The 27206-nt window shown below is 41.9% G+C and overlaps 1 protein-coding gene and 1 long non-coding RNA gene across 5 annotated transcripts in view; one reads left to right on the forward strand and one right to left on the reverse strand.

Moving 5' to 3' along the window:
- Window positions 1-27206, forward strand: part of ZNF629 (zinc finger protein 629) — an 81717-nt gene that overhangs the window by 27975 nt on the left and 26536 nt on the right. For 2 of the 3 annotated variants that reach the window (XM_038539782.1, XM_038539783.1), the window contains 2 exons: window positions 4399-4551; window positions 26544-26690. In XM_038539782.1, the coding sequence (XP_038395710.1) occupies window positions 26594-26690 (97 nt within the window). In that variant the 5' untranslated portion in view covers window positions 4399-4551; window positions 26544-26593. Of the gene's footprint in view, window positions 1-4398; window positions 4552-26539; window positions 26691-27206 lie in introns of those variants that run through there. The other variant, XM_038539786.1, reaches the window with a different exon arrangement.
- LOC102153170 lies at window positions 283-26809 on the reverse strand. 2 transcript variants are annotated; one of them, XR_005360722.1, is made up of 4 exons: window positions 26433-26809; window positions 22282-22373; window positions 2714-2777; window positions 283-513 (listed from the first exon to the last, which is right to left on the reverse strand). It is a non-coding gene; the product is annotated as an uncharacterized LOC102153170 (long non-coding RNA). The 2 variants fall into 2 exon arrangements; XR_005360721.1 differs by having other exon boundaries at window positions 283-510; window positions 26433-26794.

Genomic DNA, 27206 nt, shown 5'->3' on the forward strand with positions numbered 1-27206 from the left:
CCTGTTAAAATTACCGATTCTTTCTCTATATGAAGTGTTACATGTGACCCTTATTTTGAACTATAATGCAAAACAATATCTCATTTACCACCCTTTTTTGTCAATTAGCTCAATAATGTCCTTTACATAGCATTTTCCCTCTAGTCCAGAATCCAGTCTAGAAATGAAGTGATGCATTCCATTGTTATTTCTCTTTAGTCTCTTTTTTTAAAATTTTTATTTATTTATGGTAGTCACAGAGAGAGAGAGAGAGGCAAAGACACAGGCAGAGGGAGAAGCAGGCTCCATGCACCGGGAGCCTGATGTGGGATTCGATCCCGGGTCTCCAGGATCATGCCCTGGGCCAAAGGCAGGCGCCAAACCGCTGCGCCACCCAGGGATCCCTCTTTAGTCTCCTTTAATCTGGAATAGTTGGCTTTGTCTTCCATGACATTGACATGATGGGAAAATTTAGTTTTCCCCGTTAAGAGAATGTTCCTCATTTGTCCTCTATTTCTTCATCACACATTCCTGCTGGAAGATGATAGAAATGTTACTGTGTCTTTCCCGTGAGACAACAAAAGGCATACACAGTCTATCTCCTCCTCCTTGGTGATTTAAATTTTGTCTGATTAAGCTGTACTTACTGTTTTTCCCTTGTCACTGATAAGCAATCAGGGAGATAGTTACAAATGTGCAAATATCCTATTCCAGAGATTACTAAGTAGATGAGATTTAATATCCAAGGAGGCTTCTTGCCTGGAGCAAATCAGTGTTAGGAGGGTTACAGAATGGCTTCAGCTCTCTCTCCCCTTGACATTTTCCTGCCTATTTATTTATATATTTATTATTAGCCGGGACTTTTGGGTTCCTACTGCTTTCCAATAATCTTAGTTATTAACCTTAATTATTTTGGTGCTCAAATTATCCCAGATTTGGCCAGTAGAAGCCTCTTAAAACTAGAAGCCTGGATTTTACCCTGCTTTGTTCAATTTGCATATTAGACTCTGACTGTGTGTAAGAATATGTTGTAGGGGCTCAGAGGAGGAAGCAGGAAGACCCGGCAGGTGGCTCTTGTGTAGTCCAGGTGGGATATGTGGCTTAGATCAGAGAATGAATTTGGATGTTCAAGAAACTTTGGCTATAGAATCGGTGGGAACTCATGGTGTGGGAAAGTGCAAGTGGACAGAGAGGGAATGACCAGGGAGTAACTGGGTGGTTGGTGGAGATATTTACTGATATGGGGAAGATAAGCAGAGTAAGGGAGTCAGTTGAGATGGGTATTTTAGATAGTTGAGTTTGAGATGTCTTTGACATCCAGGTGAAGATGTCAAGTAGTAATTGGATATGTTTTGTTCTGGAGAGAAGTCCAGAGCAGAGGACAATTTAGGAGTTGCCATGTATGGGTGATTTTTGAATGCATGGTCCTGGATGAAATGCTGTAAGTATAGTGAGGAAAGAGAGGCAAGACTAGGAATCCTAAGGGAGTTCACTGATTGGAGGCATGATGTGTGTAGCAGGAGATGACAATGGAGAGATGGGGGGCCAGGTTGTGTGAAGCCTGTAATGTCAGACCAAATACTGAGGGCTATGGGGAACCACTGAAGAGTTCTGAGTAGGGGAGTGAATGCCACAGTATGATCTGAGTTTTAGAAAGACTGTTCTGACAGCCAAGTAAAGAGGGAGAGTCATGGCAGTGGCTAACACTATGGTTCTTTCTAAAGTAAATTTGCTATCCTCTTGCCACTGACAATTGTTCAGATGGATCCCTGTGTCTGGAATGCCCTCTCCTTATCCACCTGGGCACAAAAGATGATCAACACATCTGCCTCAGGGCTATTTCTCAGCCTCTGGTAATGATAGCATCCCTCATCTCCCTGGCTCATTCTAGCTGGAGCTGCACAACTTCCCTCTGGGATCTTTTCTAAGCCCATTGAAAAGGTGAAAAGGTGCATTGTAGGTGGAAGCTGATCCTGAGGTTTGCGGGAGTCTGTTTGGTCACTGTGATTCTCTGCCCTCACAGGCTTTGAGTTCAGTGTAGTCTGTCAGCCAGGCAACCAACCACCCATTCAAAGTATGCTGTCCTGTCTGCACCCCTACACATGCCAAGGAAAATGGGCTGAGTCTGGATGAACATCCTAGTGCATCCTTCACTTATCAGGGGTGGTGCTATGCAGAAGACCCACAATCCTGTCTAGAGAATATCCACAGCTCATGGAGACACAAATAAGCAAAGGTAGAATTTCAAGAGACCAGAGGGAGGGGCAGATGTTCTGGAAGGCCAGAAATGGCAAGATTATTACTAGTTGGAGAAATGAGAGAAAGTTCTCTGGAGAAGGTGGCATTTGAACTAAGCCTTGAGGACAGAGAGGACTATTTTCCATTTCACAAAGGAAACATTTGATCATTCAAGCAGAAGAGAAAAATAAGGGAAAAAATCAAAGCCCTTTTTCCTCATATATTTTTTTTCCTTTTTTTTTTCTTTTTTCCTCATATTTTATTGACATTGTCCACACAATCATTGTCGGTTACATAAATATCCCATTAGTCAGCTACTTTATGGTTAGTCCTCTTACTGTTGGAATAACTCATTTCCAGGCCTCAAGACATTGGCTTGGAGCCTGTGGTTGGGTAGTGGGGACAGAAGCAACCCACGACCAAATGTAACTCAGGAGTCAGTGCTTGAGCCCATCCACTCATTCCTTCATTCAACAAACATTTATTAAGGACTCACCTGTCCCAAGTCCTGAGGATACACTGATGATCAGGACATAGTTCCTCTTCTAAAGACTGCAAGTCTAATAGAACAGGAATCACAGTGGAGAGAATTTGTTGTAAAGCATGTGAAAATGCCACCATGCAGGCACATTGTGTACAAGATGTGGTGCTGACATAGAGAAATTGTTACTAGTTGGAGAAATGACTACTAGTCATTACTAGTTGGGGTAACTGAACTCAGCAGTAGATAGCACACCAAGCAGAGCATGCACAGTGAGGAGGGGGAGGATTGAGGACACCTGTCAGAGGACCAAGTTCATGCTGAGTGCTGCTATATACCTCTCTGTCAACAGGCTGGAAGGCACATCTCTCCTACTCTTAAGCTTCTGGGTGTGTGTTTTTTTTTTCTGTTTTCTATTTCAAGTATTTCCTTTCTCCATTTTTTTTAGGGGAGGAAAGGCTATTTTTATGCTCTTTTCCAAAATCTCAACTTATGTGCTTAATTCATTTTATTTTTCTCTTTTTGACCCTAAAAGCATTTAATGGTGTTAATTACCTCTGCAGATAGTTTTGACTGTATCCTGTTTTTAAAATTATTTTCTAATGGTTTGTTTTTTTACTCTTGATTTACTTCTTGTAATTTGATATGCTATTCATGTTTTTCCATTTCTAAGTGGCGTGTTTTATATTATTGTTAGCTGTATTGCATTTTGATCAGAGACTGACTTTTAGAATTTCCACTTTTCAAAATTTACCAAAATATTCTCTGTAACTTAATATTCTTGTTGAATTTTGTCACTGTCCATGGAACTTGAATAGAAGGTACACTATTTGTTTTCAGGTTAAAAAACTTTGGATGTTCATATCTGCTATGTCCTTATTTATTTTTTGATTTCTTGTTCAGAAAATGTATTAGAATATTTCCAATAAAACTGTTTCTCATGTTTCTCCTAATATATATTTTTAAAAGATTTTTTTAATCTATTCATGAGAGACACAGAGAGAAAGGCAGAGACATGGCAGAGGGAGAAGCAGGCTCCCTGAGGGGAACCGGATGTGGGACTCAATTCCAGGACCCTGGGACCATGACCTGAGCCAAAGGCAGACACTCAACCATTAAGCCACCCAGCTTCCCCTGTTTCTCCTAATATTATTCAATATTTTATTTCATGGATCTTTGTTATTTAACACATGATAAATTAATTAAATTGTGGAGTCAAGACAACCTGGATTTAAACCCCACCTCCATCATTTATTAGCTTAGATTCCTTATCTGGAAAATGCAGATAATAATGGTATCTCCCTTGTTTTTTATTTTTGTTTTTAAAGACTTTATTTATTTATTCATGAGAGACAGAGAGAGAGAGAGAGAGAGAGAGGGGCAGAAATGCAGGCAGAGGGAGAAGCAGGCTCCTTGCAGGGAACTCGATCCTGGGACTCCAGGATCACACCCTGGGCCGAAGGCAGGCGCTAAACCGTTGAGCCACCAAGGGACAACCCCCCCCCCCCCTGGTAACTCCCTTGTATAATTATTCAATTAAATGAGATGAATATAAAGCATAGTACATAGTTTAGTGCTCAATAAAGCTAGAATTCACTATTATAATCATTGTTATATTGCCTGGCTGACCATTGCTGGCATTCAGAGCCTTTGCTGTGGAGGCAGAAAAGGCCTTAAAGAACCTCTTTCTTTTTCTCTAGCCAGTACACATTTGATAAACAGAATGCCTCATGTAGAACATTAGAAGTCACTGTGAAAAACGAGGAAAAGCTGACAGCTTCCCAGCATGCAAACACAGAGTGACACACATCAGTTTTGATGATGGATCACTGGGTCAGCCAGTTCATGGATATGTGAGTATTAATGGCAGTTCCAGCCTTAACGGGGGGGATGGGGCAGGTGGGCTGCGAGGAAGAGAGAGAGGCCCAAGCTTTCCCCAGATGTCACTTCAAACACTGTGTCCTCCATCTCAGATCCTCAGATCCTTTTTACCAGCACTGTGAGCCAGAATTCTGGGTTTCCCTGCCAATGGCTTATACCTGCAACCTTCAGAGGTTTGCCCTTGGATATAGAACATACTTATCCATGGGAACTTTCATGTCCTCACACCCTCCCTGCTCCAAGGGGGCTTATAGTCGGTGACTGGTATGTCAGTGCTGGAGTCCAGCTCCTTGGACTGGAGCAGGACAATTATACAGTGCTATTTCTTTCTTTCTTTTTTTAATTTTTATTTATTTATGATAGTCACACACAGAGAGAGAGAGAGAGAGGCAGAGACACAGGCAGAGGGAGAAGCAGGCTCCATGCACTGGGAACCCAACATGGGATTCGATCCCGGGTCTCCAGGATCGTGCCCTGGGCCAAAGGCAGGCGCTAAACCACTGCGCCACCCAGGGATCCCTACAGTGCTATTTCTACTCCAGAGCTGCGCACACACACTTTATAGTCTTCTTCACCTGCTTACCTCACTCATCCACCTACTTCATTCCCTTAATGGTTTTTCCTGAGACCACTGCTTTAATAAATCACTTGCCCTTTAATCCTTGGCCTGGGTTAAGCTTCTAGGAGAATCTAACCTAAGATAAACTGCTTTACTCCTTCCTGACAGGAGGAATTCTGACATGGACCGAGCAGAGTAGTGAGTTCACATCTTTTTTTTTTTTTTTTTTGAGTTTATGTCCTTTTGGTTGCACACGACATAAATCCAAAAGGTGCTAGCTTAGGCAAGAGGATGAGAGGGATATTGGAGTATCCAAGTCATCACAGGAAGGAAAGAAGTACACCTGGGCCATGGAGGCATCTGGAATCAGGGCATCCTCTCCAACTCTCTCAATACTTTATGTAGGTGTGCTCTATTCCCTGAGAGTGGAATTTCCAAATAGCTGGTGGTAAGGCTGCAAACAGTGTCCCTACCTCACTTTCCTCAGCTCCGCCCTGCTTTGTTCAGCTTGGGACCAAGTGACCACAATTGGGGCAGAGGAGATATTTCACACAATTGGGGTGATTGATCCCTGATTATAGATTCTCTTCTTTTCATGGGGAAGGAAGGGCCATGACAGAAGGGAGGGTCACTGGACAGAAAAAAGCTGATGCCCACTACATGGTTCCTTTGATGAAAAGAACTGTGAGCGGGAATCCCTGGGTGGCTTAGCGGTTTGGCGCCTGCCTTTGGCCCAGGGCGCAATCCTGGAGTCCCGGGATCAAGTCCCGCGACGGGCTCCCAGCATGGAGCCTGCTTCTCCCTCCTCCTGTGTCTCTGCCTCTCTCTCTCTCTATGTCTATCATAAATAAATAAATCTTTAAAAAAAAAAAGAACCGTGAGCTTAGAAAGGCATGCCTTACATGTACTATATACCCAAGTCCACAGCAGCACTATTCATGAAAGCTAAAGGCAGAAACAACTCAATCTCCATCAATAGACAAATTGATAAACAAAATGTGATACATATACACAAAATGGAATATTATTCAGCCTTTAAAAGGAGGGAAATTCTGACTCCTGCTACAACACAGATGACCCTCGAGGACTTTATGATGAGTAAAATGAGCCAGTCACAAAAAGACAAACACTGTATGATTCCACAGATATGAGGTCCCTAGAATAGGTAAATTCACAGAGACAGAAGATAAAATACAGGTTACCAAGGGATGGTAGGAACAGGAATAGAGGATTGTTATTTAATGAGTACAGAGTTTCTGTTTAGAATAATGAAAACGTTCTCAAAATGGGTAGCGTTGATGATTGCACAACACGAGAATGTATTTAATTGCCAGTGAATTGTGCACTTATAAAGGGTTAAGTATTAGAATTCTCTAGAGAAACATAATCAATATATCTTAGGAAGAAATTTGTTTAAAGGGATTGGCTCTTGCAATTATGGAGGCTGAGATGTCCCAACCCAGGAGCCAGTGGTATAAGTTTCAGTCTAAGAACAAAAGAAGGAGAAGACCGATATCCCAGTTCAAAGACAGTCAGGCAGAGAGAATTCTTTCCTATACAGCCTCTTATTCTATTCAGGTCTTCAACACATGGAATGATACCCATCCACATTAGGTAGGGTAATCTGCTTTACTCAGTCTACCAACTCAGATTTAATATCACCCAGAGACATCCTCACAGACATACCCAGAAATAGTATTTAACCAAACATCTGGGTACCCCAAGGCTCAGTCAGGTAGATGCATATAATTAACCATCACAAATAGTAAATTTTATGTTACATATATTTTACCACAATAAAAAACAAAGGCATTGGCTTAATGTTGACCTCTGGCCAATATGGAGTGACTGACACCAGATTACCCTCTTGCCTGAGATAACAATAACAGGACAAAATAGATGAAACAATGATTTTCAAGACACTGGACACAACAAGAAAAGCCAGTGATCCCTGATGGCTTCGTTGTTGAATTCTACTGAACATTTAAAGAAGAATTAACACTAATTCTTCTCAAACTCTTAAAAAATATGAGAGGCAGAAATACTTCCTAACTCATGAAGCCAGGATTACTCTGATACCAAAGTCAGACCAAGACAACACAAGAAGAGAAGATTGTAGATCAGTATTACTTATGAATATTGGTATAAACATCCTCAACAAAATATTAGGAAAACAAATGCAATAGCATATTAAAAGGATTAGGGCAGGAGCACCTGGGTGGCTCAGTCAGTTAAATGTCTGACTGTTGATTTCGGCTCAGATCATGATTTCAGGGTTGTGAGATCGAGCTCCATATTGGGCTCTGCACTGAAAGTGGAGCCTGCTTAAGATTCTCTCTCCTTCTCTCTCTACCCTTCCCCCCCACCCACTTGCATGCTCCTTCTCTCTCTCTTTCTCTCTCAAAACAAAACAAAACAAAACAAAATAGAGGATTGTTATTTAATGAGTACAGAATTTCTGTTTAGAATAATGAAAACGTTCTCAAAATTTGGGGGATTGGAGTGCCTGGTTGGCTCAGTTGTTGGAGCATGTGACTCTTCATCTCAAGGTTGTAAGTTCAACCCTCATGTTGGGTGAAGAGATTACTTGAAAATAAAATTGATCGATCAATTGATCGATAGATAAATAGATTAAACACCATGACCAATTAGGATATATCCCAGAAATGCGAACATGGTTCAATACACAAAATTAATAAGTGTACTACAGCACACTAACAGAATGAAGGGGAAAAAATACATGATCTTCTTAACTGATGCTATAACACATGATAAATTTCAATACTTTTCAATATAAAAACATTCAGTACACTAGGAATAGAAGGACTCATTTTCAACATCATAAAGTGCAGCTATGAAAAACTCTCAGGTAACATGGTGGTGAAACTCTGAAAGTTTTCTCTCTAAGATCAAGGGCAAGACTGGGATGCCCACTTTCACCATTGCTATTCCAAATTCTAGCCAGAGCAATTAGGCAAGGAAAAGAAATGAAAAGCATGCAAACTGGAAAAGAAGTAGAACTATTTCTATTCACAGATTATGTGATCCTATGCATGGAAAATAAATCCCAAAGATTCCACCAAACAAAAATCACTAGAACTAATAAACAAATTCAGCAAAGTTGCAGGGTACAAGATTAATACCAAAAAATCAGCTGTGTTTCTATACATCAGCTATGAATCATCCAAAAGGAAAATTCTATTTAAAATAACTTTAAAGGGCAGCCCCGGTGGCGCAGCGATTTAGTGCTGCCTGCAGCCCGGGGCGTGATCCTGGAGACTAGGGATCGAGTCCCACGTCGGGCTCCCTGCATGGAGCCTGCTTCTCCCTCTGCCTGTGTCTCTGCCTCTTTCTCTCTCTGTGTCTCTATGAATAAATAAAATAATAAATCTTTTTAAAAAAGAAAGTGTTTAAAAATATATTTAATAAATAAATAAATAAAATAACTTTAAAAAGAATAAAATACCTAGGAATGAATTTAACCAAAGAAGTGAAAGACCTGTATGCTAAAAATTGTTAAATATTGTTGAAAGAAATTAAAGACCCAGATTAATGGAAAGACACCATGTGTTTATGGACTGAAAGACTTAATATTGTTAAGATGACAATGCTACCCAAAGTGATCTACAGATTCAATGCAATCCCTATAAAATGCCAACGACTTTTTTTTTTTTTTTTTGTAGAAATAGAAGAGCCAATCCTTAAATTTATATGAAGTTGCAAGGGTCTTTGGAGAGCCAAAAGAATTTCAAAAAAGGAGAACAAAGTTGGAGAATTCATACTTCCCAATTTCAGAACTTATTGCAGTGCTTCAGTAATCAAAACAGTATAGTACTTACCTAGAAATAGACACATAGATCAAAGGGATAGAAATGAGAGTCCAGAAATAAAGCCATACATCTGTGGTCAATTGATTTTTGTAAGGGTGCCAAACCATTCAACGTGGAAAGAAATGGTACTAGGACAACTGGATATCCACATGCAAAAGCATAAAGCTGGACCCATACCTACATCATATATAAAAATTAACTCATAATGAATCAATGACCTAAATAAAAGAGCTAAAAGTATAACTCTTAGAAGAAAATAAAGTGGTGAATCTTTATGACATTGAATTTGGCAATGGAATTTTATTTTTATTTATTTATTTTTAAAGATTTTATTTATTTATTCATGAGAAACACAGAGAGAGAGACAGAGACACAGGCAGAGGGAGAAGCAGGCTCCATGCAGGGAGCCCGATATAGGGCTCAATCCCGGGTCTCCTGGATCACGCCCTGGGCCCATGGCAGGTGCTAAACCACTGAGCCACCCAGGGATCCCCTACAATGGAGTTTTAGATATAATACTAAAATCATTAAAAAATACTAAAATCATGAATAACAAAAGAATAGATAAATTAAATATAATGTAGGTACTTATATCTGTAAAATTCCCTCCAAACACTGTATTAGCTGCATCTTATATATTTTGTATGTAATGTTTTCATCTTCATTCATTTCAAAATGTCTTCTAATTTTCATTATAATTTATCCTTTGTTCCATTGGCTATGTAAGAATATGTTCCCTAATTTCCACATATTTGTGAATTTCTCAAATTTCCTCCTGTTACTGATTTCTAATATCATTCTACTTTTGTCAAAGTTTTGTGATTCATTTCACAGTGTATACAAACACCAAATCATTACATTACACACTGAAACTAATATAATATTATGTGTTCATTATACCTCAAAAAAAGTTGTTTGATTCAATCTTTTTAAACTTACTAAAACCAAAAATAAATAAAAAATTTACTGAGACATTTTAAAATTATTTATTTATTTATTTATTTATTTATTTGAGAGAGAGAGAGAGCATGAGCAGAAAGGAGGGGCAGAGAAAGAGGGAGAGAGGGATCCCTGGGTGGCTCAGCAGATTACTGCCTGCCTTTGGCCCAGGGCATGATCCTGGAATCCCGGGATTGAGTCCCGCGTTGGGCTCCCTGCATTCCCTGCGTGGAGCCTGCTTCTCCCAATGCCTGGGTCTCTGCCTCTCTCTCTCTCTCTCTCTCTCTCTCTCTCGAATAAATAAATAAAATCTTAAAAAAAAAAAAAGAGGGAGAAAGAATCCTCAAGCAGACTCCCAGCTGAGAATGGAGCCTGACATAGGCTCAATCCTAGGATCCTGAGATCATGACCTGAGTCCAAAGAGTCAGACACTTAACCAACTGAGCCACCTAGGTGCCCTGAGACATATTTTATGACTTAACATATGGTCTCTCTTGAACAACATTCCATACACACTTGATAAAAATGTGTATTCTGCTATTGTAGTATGGAGTGTTCTACAGATTTATGTTAAGGCTAATTGGTTGATGGTGTTGTTCAAGTTGTCTACTCCTTTGTTGATCTTCTGCCTAGTAGCTCTATGTATTATTGATAGTGGCGTATTGAAGACTCCAATTATTATTATTGAATTATCTATTCCTTCCTTCAATTCTGTCAAAAAATAAACTGTCAATCAAGATTTCTATACCTGGAAAAATTACCCTTCAAGAATGAAGGAGAAATTAAGATATTTTTAGATAAATGAAAGCTGAGGGAGATCAATATTAGTAGACCTGCCCTAAGAAATGCTAGAGGGACGCCTGGGTGGCTCAGTGGTTGAGCGTCTGCCTTCAGCTCAGGGTGTGATCCTAGAGTCCCAGGATTGAGTCCCACATTGGGCTCCCTGCATGGAGCCTGCTTCTCCCTCTGCCTCTGCCTCTCTCTCTGTGTGTCTCTCATGAATAAATAAAATCTTTTTAAAAAAAGATATCCACTTTATTTTATTTATTTATTTATTTTGAGATCCACTTTAAATATAAGGATATAAAGAGGTTGAGAGGTGCCTAAGTGGCTCAGGCGGTTGGGCATCCAACTCTTTTTTTTTTAATAGTTTTTTAGAAGATGTATTTATTTATTTATTTATTTATTTATTTATTTTTACAGAGAGTATGTGTGTGCATGTGCATGTGTATGCAGGGGAGGAAAAGGGGCAAAGGGGGAGAGGGAGAGAATTCCAAGCAGCCTCCATGCTGAGCTGGAACTAATGTGGGGCTCAATCCCACGACCCCAAGATCATGACCTGAGCCAAAACCAAGAGTTAGAGGCTTTAACCAATTGTACCACCCAGCCACCCAAGTATCTGACTCTTGATTTCACCTCAGGTCATGATTTCAGGGTCATGAGATGGAGCCCTGCTTCAGCATGGAGTCTACTTGTCCTTCTCCCTCTTCTTTTCCTCCCACTTGCACTCTTTTCTCTCCAAAGTAAATTTTAAAAAATCTGAAAGAGGTTGAAACTAAAAGAATAGAAAAGGATATTCCATGCAAACAGTAAACAAAACAAACCTGGGGTGGCTAAATTACTATCAAGATATAATTTTTGTTTGTTAGACAAAATAGACTTTAAATTGAAAAAGATAATAAGAGACCAAGGACATTATATATTGATAAAAGATTCAATACAAAGGAGTCACAATAATTATAAATATTTTCACATTTAATAAAAGAGCCTCTAGTGTATGAAGCAAACATTGACAGAATCAAAGGAAGAAATAGACAATTTTATTTTTTAAGACTTTATTTATTTGACACAGAGAGAGAACATAAGCAGGGGGAGCATCAGGCAGAGGCAGAGGGAGAAGCAGGCTCCCTGTGGAGCAGGGAACCAAATGTTGGGCTCGATCCCAGGACCCCGAGATCATGACCTGAGCTGAAGGTAGATGCTTAACTGACCGAGCCACCCAGGCACCCCTAGACAATTTTATAGTAATAATAGTTAGAGATTTCAATACCCTACTTTTTTTAAAAAAATATTTTATTTATTTATTTATGAGAGACACAGAGAGAGGCAGAGACACAGGCAGAGGGAGAAGCAGGCTCCATGTAGAGAGCCCCATGTGGGACTTGATCCCAAGACTCCAGGTTCACGCCCTGGACAGAAGGCAGGCACTTAACCGCTGAGCCACCCAGGGATCCCTCAATACTCTACTTTCAGCTGTAGAAAATAGTTGGGTAGTTACTTAAAAGGATACACATAGAGTTGCCATATGATTAAACTATTTCTTCCTTCCAAACAAACTGAAAGCAAGGATTCAAGCAGTCACTTGCATGCCAATGTTCATTGCACCATTACTCATAATAACCAAAAGGTGGAAATAACCCAAACTATCCACGGATAAATGGATAAACAAAACGTGGTGTATACACATAATGGAATTTTTTCAGTCGTATAAAGGAATGAAGTTCTAGTACATACTACAACACAGATAAAACTTGAAAACATGCTAAGTGAAATAAGCCAGATGCAAGAGAACAAATATTGTGTGATTCCACTTATATGAGATCTCTAGAATAGACAAATTCACAGGGAAAGGATATTAGAAGTTACCAGGTTCTGAAAGGAGGGAGAAATGAGCAGTTATTGCCTAATGATTATAGGGTTCTGTCTAAAAATGTTTTGGAAATAGTGGTGAGGATTGTACAACATTAATGCAACATTGAATGCAATTAATATCACTGAATTGTACATTTAAAAATAGTTAAAATGGTAAACTTTATGTTACATATAACCAAATTTTAAAAAATTAATGACATATAAAGAGCCTATTGAATTGTACACTTTAAATAGATGAATGTATGGTATCTGAATTATATATCAATAAAGCTATTTTTAAATTTTTAAAAAAGATTTTATTTATTTATTCATGAGAGACACAGAAAGAAAGGCAGAGGGAGAAGCAGCCTCCATTCAGGGAGCCCGATGCGGGACTCGATCCCAGGACTCCAGGATCATGCCCTGAGCCAAAGGCAGACGGTCAACCATTGAGCTACCCAGGCTACCCAGGCGTCCCTAAAGTTTTAAATTTTGATGTTCATTTATTGTTTTTTCTTTTATGAATCATGAGTCTAGTGTCAAGTTTAAGAATCCTTAGTCTAGGGGATCCCTGGGTGGCTCCGTGGTTTGGTGCCTGCCTTCAGCTTGGGGCATGACCCCGGGGTCTCGGATCAGGTCCACGTCGGGCTCCCTGCATGGAGCCTGCTTCTCCCTCTGCCTGCGTCTCTGCTTCTCTCTCTGTCTCTCATGAATGGATAAATAAAATCTTAAAAAAAAAAAGAACCCTTAGTCTAACCTTAAAGCCTGAAAATTTTCTTCTATGCTTTAAAAAAAATGTTGTATAGTTTTTACATTTAATATTTAAGGCTATAATTCATTTTGAGCTAATTTTTGTGTATGGTCTTTTGGGGTTTGTTTTTGTTTTTGTTTTTGCCTATGGATGCCTAATTGCTCTAGCACCATTGAATTGCTTCTGTACCTTTGTAAAAATTAGCTGGGAAGCCTACTTCTCCCTCTGCCTGTGTTTCTGACTCTCTCTGTGTGTCTCTCATGAATGAATAAATAAAATCTTTTAAAAATTAGCTGGGAATATTTGTGTGCATCAATTTCTAGCTGTATAATGTCTTAAAATCTGGTAAACTGACTCTTTCCATTTTATCCTTCTTTTTTCAAAATTGTTTTAGCTATTCTAGTTCCTTTGCCTTTTATATACATTTTGGAATAATCTTGTCTATATCTACAAAAAATCTTGCTGGGACTTTAAATAATATATTTTATTTATTTATTCATGAAAGACACAGAGAGAAGCAGAGACACAGGCAAAAGGAGAAGCAGGCTCCACACAGGGAGCCCGATGTAGGACTCCATTCTGGAACTCCGGGGTCACACCCTGAGCTGAAGGCAAATGCTCAACCTCTGAGCCACTCAGGCATCCATCTTGCTGAGATTTTGATAGGAATATAGTTGAACCTGTATGTTAATTTAGGGAGAATTAATATTTTTGCTGTTGAGACTTCCAACCCAGAAACACAGTATGTCTCTCCATTTACATAGATCTTCATTGATTACTTTTTAAAAAATTTATTTATTTTAGAGACAGAGAAAGTGTGTGCATGAGCTCACATGAGTGAGGGGAGGAACAGAGAGGGAGAGGGAGAGAATCCTCAAGCAGATTCTCCACTGAGCATGGAGCGGAACACGGGGCTTGATCTCATGACCCTGAGATCACAACCTGGGCTGAAACCAAGAGTCAGACACTTAACCAACTGAGCCACCCAGGCACCCCAGATCTTCATTGATTTCTTTTATCTGTATTGGGTTATTTTCAGCATATAAGTCCTACACATGTTTTATTAGATTTACACCTAAAATATTTCTTTTTTGTTGTTTTGAGAGAATCTAAATGGTATTATGTTTTTAACTTCAGTGTCCACATGTTCACTGCTAGTATATAGATGCACAATTTATTTTTTTAATGTTGTTACATTCTGAGACCTTGCTGAATTCTAGGAGTTTTTTTGGTAGAGTCCTGGTATTTACTCTGTAAACAATCATGTTATCTACAAGTAGAGCATTTAGTTTCTTTCATTACAATCCAAATGCCTTTTATTTTATTTTCTTGCCCTATTGCATGAGTTAGAACTTCCATTATTTTGTTGCATATGAGAGGTGAGAATGGACACTTTAAATGTTATTTTCCAAATGTTGTTAACGTTATAACAAAAACTCCAACTTAAAAAAATACAATTGATTTTTGTATTTTGACCTTATATCCTAGACACAGCTAAATTCATTTATTAGTTCTAGTAGCTGTTTTTATGGTTTCCTTATAAATAATGTCAGCTCCAAATGGAGACAATTTATTTCTTCTCTTCCGATACTTATGCCTTTTGTTTTACTTGCCTCATTGCACTAGCTAGTACCTCTAATAAAATCAAATAGGTGTGGTGAAAGTGGTCATCTCTGGCTTGTTCACAATCTTAGAGTGAAAGCATACGATATTTTACCTTTTTTTTTTTAAAGATGTATTTATTTATTTATGAGAGAGAGAGAGAGAGAGAGAGAGAGGCAGAGACACAGGAGGAGGGAGAAGCAGGCTCCATGCCGGGAGCTCGATCCCGGGACTCCAGGATCGCGCCCTGGGCCAAAGGCAGGCGCCAAAACGCTGAGCCACCCAGGGATCCCATATTTTACCTTTTTAAAAAAATATTTTATTTATTTATTTGACAGAAAGAGCGCTCAAGCAGGGGAAGTGGCAGGCAGAGGGAGAGGGAGAAGCCAGCTCCTGGACGAGCAAGGAGCCCAAAGCAGGGATCGGTTCCAGGACCCTGGGATCATGACCTGAGCTGAAGGCAGATGCTTAACTGACTGAGCCACCAAGGTGCCACCCCACAATATTTTACCTTTAAGTATGATCTTGACTATAGATTTTTTTTCTTTTTTTAAATTAATTATCATTTTCTTAGAGAGTATGTATGAACAGGGACGAAGAGGGGAAGAGGGAGAGGGAAAGAGAAAATCTTAAGCTGGCTCTGCACTGGGCATGAGCTCATGACCCCTAGATCATGACCTGAGCAGAAATTAAGAGTCAAATGCTTAACCAACTGAGCCACCCAGGTACCCCTGTAGATTTTTTTCTATACATATTTTGTGAGATGAGGCAGTTCCTTTCTATTGAGTTTTTAATTTCAGTTATTATATTTGGCTATTTGTATTGTATTTATATTCTATTTGGCTTTTTTTCAAATCTGCTAGGTTATTTGGTGGTGGTAGTGGTGGTGTTTCCTGATTCTTGCAATTATTTTTCAAGTTTATATTTTATTTCTTTGAACATAATAATCAGAGGTGCCTGGCTGGCTCAGTGAGTAGAACATGTGGCTCTTGATCTTGGGGTTGTGAGTTCAAGCCCCATGTTGGGGTGTAGAGATTACTTAAATACATAAATAATACATAAATAAATAAACATAATAATCAGAGATTATAATTTTTTAATTTTTATTTATTTATGATAGTCACAGAGAGAGAGAGAGAGAGGCAGAGACACAGGCAGAGGGAGAAGCAGGCTCCATGCACCGGGAGCCCGATGTGGGATTCGATCCCGGGTCTCCAGGATCGCGCCCTGGGCCAAAGGCAGGCGCCAAACCGCTGCGCCACCCAGGGATCCCAGAGATTATAATTTTTATGTAATAATTCCAATATATGAAATACAAGTGTTGGCTTCTGCTTTCTATCATTTCTGTATGCTGGGATATTTCTAACTGTATATTCTCTTTGAACTTATTTGAAGTAATTTGCTTCTACTAGTTGCCTAAACGCTTCCAATTTGTGGTCACTGTAAACTAAATATACAGCTTGAGGAGTTTTTGTTTTGGAGTGTTTTTTTGTTTTGTTTTGGTTTGGTTTTGACTACAAAATGATGTGATTTGAAGCTACATATCCACTCCAGGCCTGCCTCCCTATCACAACTCAGAAATAGTTTCTTCCCTATGTTGTGCTCAGCACCTAGAAACTTACTTTGCAATTCCCCTAGGGCAGGGGGCCTGGGTTAGGTCACTCTTGGTTAACTCCTTTCTTAATCCAGCAGGGGGCATCTCTTCTTAATCACTGGGAGGAGGATTGGATTTCTGTCCTGAACCGCCTGCTCAAGTTGACCTAGTTTAGCAAATGCTTTCAGGGTGAAGGCAGTATCAGTGCTTAGGTTTCTCTCTAGGTTCACATTTCCACCTAGATTTTAGGTTGATACTTCCTCTTTGTTCTTCAGTACCTTTTTTTTTTTTTTTTTTTAGATTTTTATTTGACAGAGCACATAAGCAGAGAGAAGGGCAGTGGAGGAGGGGGAAGCAGGCTTCCCTCTGAGCAGGGAACCTCATGCAGGGGGCTCCATCCTAGGACCCCAGGATCATGACCTGAGCCAAAGGCAAATGCTTAACGGACTGAGCCACCCAGGCACCCCTGTTCTTCAGTACTTTTCTTTTTTTTTTTAAGATTTTATTTATTTATTTATGAGAGACACAGAGAGGCAAAGATACAGGCAGAGGGAGAATCAGGCTTCATGTAGGGAACCTGATGTGGGACTCAATCCTGGGACTCCAGGATCACGCCCTGGGCGGAAGGCAGGTGCCAAACCACTGAGCACCCAGGGATCCCTCTTTCTTCGGTACTTTTAAGAAGTTTATTATTATGTGGAATTTAGAAACAAAGTAGATAAACATTGGGGAAGGGAAGGAAAAATAAAATAGATAAAAAGACAGAGAGAGACCGTAAGAGACTTTCAACTACGGGAAACAAACTGTGGAGGTGGGGGAAAGGAGTAACTAGGTGATGGGCATGAAGGAGGGCATGTGATGTACCTAGCACTGGGTGTGATATGCAACTGATGAATCACTAAGTTCTACCCCCGAAACTAATAATACAGTAATGTTATTTTTTTAATTATTATTTTATATCTTTTATTCTGTATTTTCATTGTTTTCAGTAAGCAGATTAGTTTGAATAGCCTGCTATATTTACCCGAGCGGGTTCTCTGCTTTTAAGCTTAAAAAAAAAAAAAGTTATCTCTTACCAGTTCTCATCTCCTCTATAGTTCTTTGTTTTTGTGTCCTTAGACCTGTTTAAAAATTCCTGGGACGCCTGAATGGCTCAGTGGTTGAGCATCTGCCTTTGGCTCAGGGCATGATCCCAGAGTACCTGGGTCGAGTCTCGCATCAGGCTTCTTGCATGGAGCCTGCTTCTCCCTCTGCCTCTCTGTCTCTCATGAGTAAATAAATAAAATCTTTAAGAAGAATTCCTTCCCTCTTATTTTTTTTAAAGATTTTATATATTTATTCATGAGACACACACACACACACACACACACACAGAGGCAGAAACACAGGCAGAGGGAGAAGCAGGCTCCTTGTGGGGAGCCGGACATGGGACTCGATACTGGGACTTGATCCCGGGACTCCAGGATCACGCCCTAAGCTGAAGGCTGACGCCCAACCGCCGAGCCACCCAGGTGTCTGGTTTCCCTCTTATTTTAAAAGACTTTCTGGAAAAGCTAGAGATAAGTGCCTGCAGACTACCATATTTAATAGGAGTCTCCTGATAATGTCTTATTATACCATTTCTACAAATAAAAATGTGACTAAAAGAATGAAAGTCTAGAGACTGAACAGGATGCTTCTCTCCAGTCCTGTCACTTGATGGCTGATTTCCAACTTGAGGGAAATACTTGTTCCACAAGATGAGCCCTTTACTAAAGAGTAGATACCCTCCTGCCCTCCCTCCTTGTCACCCTCAGTCCTCATTGATGGACATACTGCACACACTCCGGCCGCCACTGCTCCCACCACCCCTTCCAACCCCCACCAGTAAACAAGATTCAGGGGAGTAAAGATAGTCTCAGTGGTTTTATTGTTTGTTTGTTTGTTTGTTTGTTTAAGAGTACATGCAAAAGAAGGGGGCGGGAGTTGAGGAGAGAAGGGCAGAAGGAATGGAGGGAGAGAATGTTAAGCAAGCTCCATGCCTAGTGCAGAGCCTGACATGGAACTCAGTCTCATGACCCTGAGTTCATGACCTGGGCAAAATCAAGAGTTGAACACTAAAGTGACTGAGTCAACCAGGCGCCCCTCTCAGTGGCTTAGATGGAAAAGATTTCTCTAGTGATTCTGATAGGCCACTATCACTCATTAGAGACTCACTGGCGTAACTCCTATCCCTTACAGAGGTAAGAGGAAGCCTTCTTGACTATGTTACCAAACCCTGTTCTGTGCCTGGTCACTTCTGTGCTTCTCTGATTGAAACATTCTCCTTGGGCAGCCCTGGTGGCTCAGCGGTTTAGCGCCACCTTCAACCCAGGGCGTGATCCTGGAGACCCAGGATCGAGTCCCACCTCCGGCTCCCTGCATGGAGCCTGCTTCTCTCTCTGCCTCTGTGTGTGTGTGTGTGTGTCTCTCATGAATAAATAAATAAAATCTTAAAAAAAGAAGAAAGAAAGAAAGAAAGAAAGAAAGAAAGAAAGAAAGAAAGAAAGAAAGAAAGAAAGAAAGAAAGAAAGAAAGAAAGAAAGAATCTCCTTGTGCAGCGGTGGGCTGGCCCGTTGGTGGAGCATGTGAACTTTGATCTCAGAGGTTAGAATTTGAGCCCCACATTGGGTGTAGAGATTACTTAAAAATAAAATAATAATAATAATAAAGACACTCTCCTTGTAAATATTGTAAACATTTATTTTCCCAAGCCCCCAAGGCTGCTCCCTCTCAGCCTTTTCTATCTCGATTGATGGCAACTCCTCCTTCAGTTCCTCACGTCAAAAACCTCGGAGTGATTCTGAATTTGTGTCTCTATCTCATAACCCATTTCCAACATTTTTTTAAAATTTTTTATTCATTTATGATAGTCACAGAGAGAGAGAGAGAGAGAGAGAGAGGCAGAGACATAGGCAGAGGAGAAGCAGGCTCCATGCACCTGGAGCCTGACGTGGGATTCGATCCCGGATCTCCAGGATCGCGCCCTGGGCCAAAGGCAGGCGCCAAACCACTGCGCCACCCAGGGATCCCCCATTTCCAACATCTTGAGAAATCCTGGGGGCTCTACTTTCAGAATACATCCAGTATCTGACCATTTCTCACTGCTTGTATCATCATCAATCTGGTACAAGCTACCGTCACCTCCTGCACGCCATGGCATGCATTATTGCAATAATCTTCTAGCAGGCCTGCTGATTTCTCTTCTTGTCCCTCTGGTTAGTTCTCAACCTAGCAGCCAGAATTGTTGTTTTAAAATATAAGTCAGGGATCCCTGGGTGGCGCAGTGGTTTGGCGCCTGCCTTTGGCCCAGGGCGCGATCCTGGAGACTCGGGATCGAATCCCACGTCGGGCTCCCTGCATGGAGCCTGCTTCTCCCTCTGCCTGTGTCTCTGCCTCTCTCTCTCTCTCTCTGTGACTATCATGAATAAATAAATAAAATCTTTAAAAAAAAAAAATAAAATAAAATATAAGTCAGATGATGTCACTCTTTTGCTCAAAAAGACTACAACGGGTCCCTGTTTGAGAGTAAAAGCCAACCATACAAGACCCAATAAAATCTGCACCCCCCCCCCAGTCGCTTCCTACCACTCCCCTCTCACTCACAATGCTCCACCCACACTTGCTGTTCTCCAGTAACACCAGTAGCTGTTCCCTCTGCCTGGCATGCTTTTCCACCAGAAAGCTCATTGGTTAACCATCTTTCCTCCAATTCTTTGTTTGGATCTCACTTTCTCACTGGTATTAAATCTAGCCTTACTGTGCCTAACTTATAAATTAAACTTTATCATAGGTATGTATGTATAAGAAAAAAAATATAGTATATATTAGGTTCAATACTATCTGGAGTTTCAGGCATCTACTGGGAGTCTTGGAATATATTCCTACATGCACACCTACAGATAAGTGTAGAAATCCTTATCTGTACTATGCTTTTCCCCCCATAGACTTGTCACATCTTCTAACACACTACATAACGTATTGTCTCCCTCATTTAAGAACAGAAGCTACCGGATCCCTGGGTGGCTCAGCAGTTTGGCGCCTGCCTTCTGCCCAGGACATGATCCTGGAAACCCAGGATTGAGTCCCATATCGGGCTCTCTGCATGGAGCCTGCTTCTCCCTCTGCCTGTGTCTTGGCCTCTGTGTGTGTGTGTGTGTGTGTGTGTCTCTCATGAATAAATAAATAAAATCTTTAAAAAAAAAAAAAAAGATACCAGAAATCTGTTTTCTTTACTGAGCCCAAGAACTTAGAACAGTGTCTGTCACAGTGGCAGGTGCTCAATAAATGTTAAATTTAAATGATTTTTTAAAAGATTTTATTTATTTATTTATTTGAGCACAAGCAGGGGGAGACAGAGGCGGAGAAGCAGACTCTCTGCTGAGCAGGGAGCCCGTTGTGGGACTCCATCCCAGGACTCTGGGATCATGACCCCAGCCAAAGGCAAAGTCTTAATCAACTGAGACACCCAGGCACCCCAAATTTAAACTTTAAATGCCGTATGTCTAACATGGGGCGCCTGGGTGGTTCAGTCAGTTAAACTGGGGACTCTAGATTCTGGCTGAGGCTGTGACCTCAGGGTCGAGACATCAAGCCCCTCCCACCCCACCGTGGGGCTCCGCACTCATCAGGAAGTCTGCTTTAGATCATCTCTCTCTCCCTCTTCCTCTATCCCGTCCCCCACTGGCTCACTCTCTCTAAATATCTATTTATATATTTATATATATTTTTAAAGTATGACTAATAATACCAGGTGGTGCGACCCAGAGGTTCTTGGACTCCCACTGCCTTCACACGCATCCAGAAAGGCAGCTACTTTGGATTGCAAACACTGAATTTTTAGTTCACCAAAGCCCTTTCTCTGCTCAGCTTCTGCAAAGCCTGTGTTCCAAGCTTCCCAAGTCCAACCTGGGCGAGACTCCCCTTCCCCCAGCGCCAGGGTCACTCATCCAGCCAACCAATCAAAATCTCCGTCCTTTCTGCCCCTTAAAGGACTTCGCTTTCCGAAAGGTGGTGCCAAGAGGGCTGGACGCAGCAAATTTAGCAGGTGGGCGGTACGCTGGGGCGGTTGCCTAGGTCACCGCGGAGCTCTACCCCCGCCTAGAGGGCAAATGGGCGGGGTGTGGAATCGGGTTTCCCGCCCCTAACACGGCGCGGCTTAGGATTGGCTGGATACTATAGGGCCACGCCCCCAACAGGGCTCGCGTCACGCCCCCAGCGGTTTGCAGCCGGGGGCAGGATTCCGAGGCTCGGGCCGGGCAAGGAGCCCTCGGAGCCCGGGACGCAGGAGCCCTTCCCCAGGTAATCGTCCGGGGCCGGCGCGGGGAACGTGCCTCAGCCCCGGGATCCTGCGATCACAGGTTCTCCGGTTATTCATTCAGACTGCGGTGCCAGCCCGGAGATTCCGAGAAACCTCGGCCCAAGACCGGCACTTCGCCTAAGCCGCTGTTAAAAGAGGAATCAGATTCAGCAGATGATTTCCAAGGAGCCTGCCCTATCTGACAGGTCCTTTTCTTTACGGAAGTCCCTGGGCTTCTGTGGGCTTGGCTTTCTCAAGTGTAAATGAATAGGCATGGGGAAACCCAGAACTGGCCCCAGCTCTGGCACTCACTAGTGTGGCCTTGGACAAGTCACATCTCGTTTGTATGCTTGTCCTCTCATCTCACTGTGAAGGGCATTGGACTAGATGTCCTCTAAGGTCCCTTTTTATTCTTCCTAGTTATGAAGCAGCCTTGATAACACGTGTAGAGTTTCCTTATAAATGTTCAACATGTGTACCTGTTAAAAGCGATTCATGTTGCTCTCTGCTCATCCTCCTCCACTTTCTGTGCCCAGAAGTTCCAGGAATGAAGGGAAAAGTAGAATGGCACCTAAAAATAAAGTAGACTGTCAACAGTTACTGAAGAAGTGAAAGCCTGCGGTTCAGGAGATGATGCTGGAGAGGAGAATGGAATAATCCTCCATCCTTTAACCCTCTCACTTTACAGAAGAGAAAACTACGAGAGTAGCTAAGTCAGGCTGCAAATATGAAGAACCCAGGTTTTCTGACTTGACTGCATGATCAGTCGCTTTGCACATAGTGTCAGCAAACAGAAGGCATAAACATGTAAAAGCAGATAAAGAAATTGTCCACAGAAATAAAAGCAATTTAGTTTGTAACTTTAAATCTTTTCAATTTAATTAGAAACTTCCCATGTTTGTTTACTTGAGATTTGTATCCTGCCTACATTTGGGTGACCTACAATGCAGGACACAGCAATAAAAAATAAAACAGAAGCAAGTTATTTCCCTCTTCTGCTTTTCCTGTCACCCTTATCTTCCCAGAAGAGCTTCTCAACTTCTCGTGTTCCCAAAGCCCACTCTGTGATATTCTGCAGTGGTCATCCACTTACTTTCTAAAAACAAACAAACAAACAAACAAAAACCCCACAACTAAAAAGCAAAAACAACAACAACAACAACAACAAAAACACAACTAAATCCCAAACCCAAATGTGACGTTTAGATGAAATATCCAGATGAGGCAAATCTTATAGAGACAGAAAGTACATTAGTGGTTGCTTAAAGTGCATGTGTGTGTGTGTGTGTGTGTGTGTGTGTAGACTGAGGAGAAACAAGAAGTGATTCCTAATACATACAAAGTTTGTTCCAGGAGTGATGAAAATGTTCTAAAATTATGGTGACAGTTGCACAACTCTTGAATAGACTGAAACTCACTGGACTGTGCACCACACTTGAAGTCAAAGTGTACAGTACGGGAACCCTATCTCCATGAAGCTGCAACAACAAAGGAGACCCGCCAGAAAGAATAACAGGGGCGCCTGGCTGACTCAGTCAGTGGAGTATGTCACTCTGATCCTGGAGTTATGAGTTCAAGCCCCATATTGGATGTAGAGAACACTTAAAAAAATTTTTTTTTAAAGAAAGCAATAACAAAGCAAACCAAAACGTGCCTTTGCTTCTTCCCTAGGTTCTATGAGTTCTATCCCCTCATTCTTAGGAAATCTGGGTTGCCGTTCTGGGGTATCTGCCCTGGCAGACATTCTTGAATCTCGAAGGGCATCACCCCCAGGTGGTCTACCTCCTGCTCCAACCACCACTTTGCACTCTGCCTGGCTCCATGTAACTGAAGGAAGCATGCTGGTTCTCCTGCTCCCTGCCACTTCATTTCTTGTCTACCCTGGTTGGAACTGGGATAAAGAAAGGAAGGAGACGGGGCGTTTGGCTGGCTCAGTCAGTGCAACTCTTGGTCTGGAGTTGAGTTCAAGCCCCACTTTGGGTGTAGAGATGACTTTTAAAAGTGGCTCAGTGGGGATCTCTGGGTGGCTCAGCGGTTTAGCACCTGCCTTCGGCCCAGGGCGTGATCCTGGAGTCCCCCGGATCGAGTACCACGTCGGGCTCCCTGCATGGAGCCTGCTTCTCCCTCTGTCTATGTCTCTGCCTCTCTGTGTGTGTGTTTCTCATAAGTAAATAAAATATTTAAAAAATAAAAAGCGGCTCAGTGATTGAGCAGCTGCCTTTGGCTCAGGTCGTGATTCTGGGGTCTTGGGATCGAGTCCCACATCAGGTTCCCCATAGAGAGCCTGCTTCTCCCTCTGCCTGTGTCTCTGCCTCTCTGTGTGTGTCTCTCATGAAAAAAAATCTTTTAAAAATAATAAAAATTTAAAAGGAGAGGGGGAAAAAAAGGAGAGGGGAGAAGTATACACACCGCAGTATAGAGGTGAGTCTCATGGGAGAGTGAAGAAGTGGGAGACGTCTAAGAGAAAATCAGAAAGAACAAAAGGGAATGTTGAGAAGGAAAAGAAACCAGCATCAATCTTTTGTGATTTTCTCCCCCTCCTGGGCTACTTCAGAGACAGCAGATAGTGTGTGGGTAGCCTTCCTCCTGGTCTGGGTTGTCTTCTTCCTAGAGGAGTTCTTGGAGGGAGCGTCACATGTCAGAGAAGTCTCCCCTGGCCTCTCTACCTGAGACTTCAACACCTTCCCTACCCTCCACACTCCCCAGCTACTTTTGTTGTTTCTTCTTATTAGCCATCTGTCTTCCTTAGGGTTTAACCTCTGTAAGGACAGGGATTTGGGGGTTTGGGTTTTAATTTTTAGCTGTCTTGTTTACAAGTATATCTACAGTGTCTAGAAGAGCCCAGAACAAGCACTCAATATTTATTGAATGAGCAAATAAATAAATGAATGAACTACAACATGCTGGGGCACTTTTGTAACAAAAAGGGAAAGTCTTGGGACACCTGGGTGGCTCAGTGGTTGAATGGCTGCCTTTGGCTCAGGTCATGATCCCAGGGTCCCACATCGGGCTCCCTGTGGTGAGCCTGCTTCTCCCTCTGCCTGTGTCTCTGCCTCTGTGTGTGTGTGTGTCTCACATGAATAAATAAATAAAATCTTTTAAAAAGGAAAATCTTAAAAAAGTATGTGGTAAATCTAACAGATTTGGAACTGTGAGGCAAGAGACAGAAAGAGATCCCCCCAACCCCGAATCATTTGGGTGATGAGGAACTAGTGTGATGAACTCATAAGTTAAGAGCTTTTTTAACTGAATCATATAGAGACAGCAGAGAGGATGAATGCTGGTCACCTTTTAAAAAAAAAATTTTTTTTATTTTTTAAAGTAATCTCTACACCCAATGTGGTGCTCAAACCCACAACCTCAAGATCAGGAGTCCCATGCTTCTCCAACTGGCCAGCCAGGTGCCCCTCCAGTCATTTCTCTGACAACCAGGACTGGTTTCCGATCCAATGCCAGCTCTCAGAATCAGTTTAACGTTCACAAAATTACGAAACATTCTAAAGCTTCACTTCCTTCTTCTGCACAATAGGATAAAACCCTCATAGTTGTAAGGATTCAGTGAGATAAAATATGAAAGCAGCGGTCAGTCCCTGGCATATAGTAAACATTTGATTAATTATCGCTTTCCTTCTCTGCCCTTTATTTTGGTTGGGGTGGGGGGGACTACTTTTCTCTCCTGTGACTTTCTCCTGTGAATCCAGGCTTGATCCTCAAGAGTTTAAAGCTACATTGTCAGTTTGATTTTTTTTTTAAGCCAAAATTTTCTCTTTGGACTCTTAGGGAGTTTTGAAGGTATGTATTAATTCTAAAAGTATAATTTTTAATTCTTTAGGTAGGGAGTTAAAGGCCATGGGACAAAATTAATGAATGGGGAGTTGGGTTTGGCATTTGCCTCATGTTTACTACTTGGCACATTATCCAGAACCCTAGTAAAGTGGAATGCTCAGTCCCTGGGACCTGCCCCAAATCCCTCTCCAGCCTGAGTTTTTTTTTTTTTTATTCGTTTATTCATGAGACACACACATAGAGGCAGAGACATAGGCAGAGGGAGAAGCAGGCTTCCAGCAGGGAACCTAATGTGGGACTTGATCCCAGGACCCTGGGATCACGACCTGAGCCAAAGGCAGACACTTAACCACTGAGCCACCCAGGCACCCCTTGAGTTATTTAGAAACTTTTTTTAAAATTTTTATTTATTTATGATAGTCACAGAGAGAGAGAGAGAGAGAGAGAGAGAGAGGCAGAGACATAGGCAGAGGGAGAAGCAGGCTCCACGCACCGGGAGCCCGACGTGGGATTCGATCCCAGGTCTCCAGGATCGTGCCCTGGGCCAAGGCAGGCGCTAAACTGCTGCGCCACCCAGGGATCCCCCTTGAGTTTTTTGTTTCGCTTTTTAAATATCAAATAAAAGTACACATAACATTTGCCACCTTAATATTGTGAAGTGTACAGTTCAGTGGTATTAAATACAGCCTTGGATGTTTGGAAGGAGCACAGAGCTAAGCATAGGAGCCCTGGATTCAGCCCACATGAACTTGAACTCCTGGCTCGGCCGGTTACTATGTGGCCTTAGGCACGGAGCTCTCTATTGGAGACTCAGCCTTGTCATCTGCAAAGAAGAGATACTCACAGCATTGACTTCGCAGCGTTGTAGGGCTGGAAGGAGGCCATGGGTATGAAGCACTTGGCAGTGCTTGGCTCAGAGTCCCTCAGTACATGCTAACCATTGTTGTTATTCTAGAGCTTGGAATTCAGAATCAGAATCGGGTTGGGTTTCACTCACAAGGTCATATGGATACAGCTGGGTCCTGGACACAGCTTCAGCTGAATCCTGAGCAGAGCCTCCAGGTCGAGGGGTCTGTGAAGTGCTCCTGGCTGTCAGGACTGAGTAAGCCCTCTGTTCTCTATTCTCTGGGGCTGCCTTTCCATTCCCCTGCATCCCTCAGGGTTAGGGGAGAGGGGGCGCTGCTTCCAGCCACAGGACTGGACTGAATCTCGGTATCTATTGCTTGTCTGGGGCATCTCTTTATGGCACATGTTTCCTTGGATATTTCCTTTTTTTTTTTTTCCCCTTGGATATTTCCAAATGCCCACTACGTGCCAGGCAGTGCGTTAGTCACTAGGGCAGTGCAAAGATGGATACGATTCGGACCCCTCCCTCAAAGATCTTACCACGTAACAAGGGGACTATGATGGGCATGACTATGCCACTTACCCAGTTGATAAGTATTTATCGATCACCTACCATGGGTGCAAGATTGTATAAGATTCTGATTGAGTCACAGTCATAGAAATCCACAGGAGGGAGGTGGTGGTGGTTTGGTCATGACCCAGCTAACTCAGAGCCTGGCCTCCATAAATCATGACAAGATGGATGGATGGAGTTGGTTGGAAGGCTGGCTGG

This window comes from Canis lupus, chromosome 6 (assembly GCF_011100685.1).
Source record: "Canis lupus familiaris isolate Mischka breed German Shepherd chromosome 6, alternate assembly UU_Cfam_GSD_1.0, whole genome shotgun sequence".
NCBI lineage: Eukaryota > Metazoa > Chordata > Mammalia > Carnivora > Canidae > Canis > Canis lupus.